This window comes from Perca flavescens, chromosome 24 (genome assembly GCF_004354835.1).
Source record: "Perca flavescens isolate YP-PL-M2 chromosome 24, PFLA_1.0, whole genome shotgun sequence".
Lineage (NCBI taxonomy): Eukaryota > Metazoa > Chordata > Actinopteri > Perciformes > Percidae > Perca > Perca flavescens.
The window spans coordinates 1570053-1572552 of record NC_041354.1 but is presented as its reverse complement, the minus strand read 5'-3'; the positions used below and the strand labels follow the sequence as shown (position 1 = coordinate 1572552).

At 43.0% G+C, this 2500-nt stretch overlaps 1 protein-coding gene across 5 annotated transcripts in view; it reads left to right on the top strand.

Moving 5' to 3' along the window:
• The window catches only part of mlpha (melanophilin a), a 35215-nt gene that overhangs the window by 14666 nt on the left and 18049 nt on the right, over positions 1 to 2500 (top strand). For 4 of the 5 annotated variants that reach the window (XM_028571895.1, XM_028571891.1, XM_028571893.1 and 1 more), the window contains 3 exons: positions 460 to 518; positions 953 to 1042; positions 2075 to 2177. In XM_028571895.1, coding sequence (XP_028427696.1) covers positions 460 to 518; positions 953 to 1042; positions 2075 to 2177 — 252 coding nt within the window. The remainder of the gene's footprint in view (positions 1 to 459; positions 519 to 952; positions 1043 to 2074; positions 2178 to 2500) is intronic. The other variant, XM_028571892.1, reaches the window with a different exon arrangement.

Below are 2500 nucleotides of genomic sequence, written 5' to 3'. Positions count from 1 at the left end.
CTATAGGTGTGTAAAGGTCTTGTGTGTGTGTAAAGGTCTTGCATCTGTACCTATAGGTGTGTAGAGGTCTTGTGTGTGTACCCATAGGTGTGTAGAGGTCTTGTATGTGTACCTATAGGTGTGTAGAGGTCTTGTGTGTGTACCTATAGGTGTGTAGAGGTCTTGTGTGTGTACCTATAGGTGTGTAGAGGTCTTGTGTGTGTACCTATAGGTGTGTAGAGGTCTTGTATGTGTACCTATAGGTGTGTAGAGGTCTTGTATGTGTACCTATAGGTGTGTAGAGGTCTTGTATGTGTACCTATAGGTGTGTAAAGGTCTTGTATGTGTACCTATAGGTGTGTAAAGGTCTTGTGTGTGTACCTATAGGTGTGTAGAGGTCTTGTGTGTGTACCTATAGGTGTGTAAAGGTCTTGTATGTGTACCTATAGGTGTGTAAAGGTCTCGTATCTCTATTTGTAGACGGCTATAACGGTACGGAGGAGGACCACGGAGAGACTGAGGTTCAGCGCTACAAAGTGGTAACTAAAGTTAAACTTAAACCTCTTCAGATTGGGTTTCAGGTGTAATGCTTATCAGTTAAATTGTCTAAGCACAAACGGACTTTTGGACAAATAGAAAAATAAGTATCCAATATCCAATTTTTCATTTTTTTTCGCCTTGACAAATTAAAAAAATTGGATCTTTTAAAACAGTTTTTCCAATTTTCTGTTTTTTATTCCGAGGATCAGAAATTTAGAAAATTACAAAATTGCATCTGGGCTCCAATTATTCATAATATTTTGTAATTTTCTAAATTTTTTGATCCTCTGAATAAAAATCAGAAAATTGGAAAAACTTGATTTGTCAAGGTGGAAAAAAATGAAAAATTGGATAATTTGAACCCATTTTTCTGTTTTTCCAAGCGTCACACGGACCTAAAACGTGTATCTTTCTAACTCGTGTTCTCCGTCAGATGAGGAAGAACAAGCGCCTGCTGTCTGTCCACCCTCTGGACTTTGACCCTGAGGATTACTACCCTTACTCCCGACGGCCGTCCGTACAGGTACTACGAGCGAAGTTCATCCCCACGTAGACCAGTCCTTCCAGAAAAAATGCGTTTTGAGTTTTTTTTGTGATTGTTGCGGGGCAATAATCCTTGATTATGCGGCACATTTTCTTTAAAAATGCTGATGCTGATATGCCGGATATTTATGCAATTTTATGCATAAAAACTGCGTTTTGATGAAAAAGACCCTGTAATTACATCACTTTATAACGTTCCCATGGCAACAGGGGCTAAATGGCTGCTCTTGTGTGAAGTAAACGTAACATTTTTACAACTTTCTGCTAAGATATATTTTGGGACTTTTTTGCAACGAAAATGCGGAGATTATGAAATCATGCAAGCCCCGCGGAAATCGTCAATTTATGAGGCGAAACACGAACACACCGACAGAGACACACACACACACACACAGACAGACAGAGACACACACACACAGACACACACACACACACAGAGACACACACACACACACAGAGACAGACACACACACACACACACACACACACACACACACAGACAGAGACACACACACACAGACATACACAGACAGACACACACACTGACAGAGACACACACTGACAGACACACACACACACAGACAGACAGACAGACAGACAGACACACGCACACACAGAGACACAAACACAGACTGACACACACACACACACACACAAAGATATACAGTATATATATATATACATATATACATATATATATATGTGTATATATATGGAATATGCAGGATATTTATGCAATTTTATGCAACGAAATTGCAGGAACTTGCAAAAATTTGCGATATTTAAGATATATTATGGGACTTTTTTGCATATTTTGCGCAGAAATCGGCAATTTTTGCAGCGAACGCGCTGCGTATTTGAAAAAATTAGGCCCCCCCATAAATATGCGAACTTTGGCTGATTATGCATTAAATTATACGATCACATAATCGTGTTTTTCTGGAGGGACTGTATAGATTTACAACTCTGCTTTTAAGCTGAGAGAAATGTGAAGGAGCTTGTGGCTGTGCAGCAGATGCAGGAGGAGCGAGGCTACAGGAACGATGTGGACTACGACATGAACAACCACCGAGGGAACCGCAGGCCCAGCCTGGACCGATACGCCATGAGACAAGGTACAAACGGTGCATTCAGGTGCTCCGGGGAGGGGCCGAGAGTTTAGGTACAAACGGAGCATTCAGGTGCTCCGGGGAGGGGCCGAGAGTTTAGGTACAAACGGTGCATTCAGGTGCTCCGGGAGGGGCCGAGTTTAGGTACCAACGGTGCATTCAGGTGCTCCGGGGAGGGGCCGAGAGTTTAGGTACAAACGGTGCATTCAGGTGCTCCTGGGAGGGGCCGAGAGTTTAGGTACAAACGGAGCATTCAGGTGCTCCGGGGAGGGGCCGAGAGTTTAGGTACCAACGGTGCATTCAGGTGCTCCGGGGAGGGGCCGAGAGTT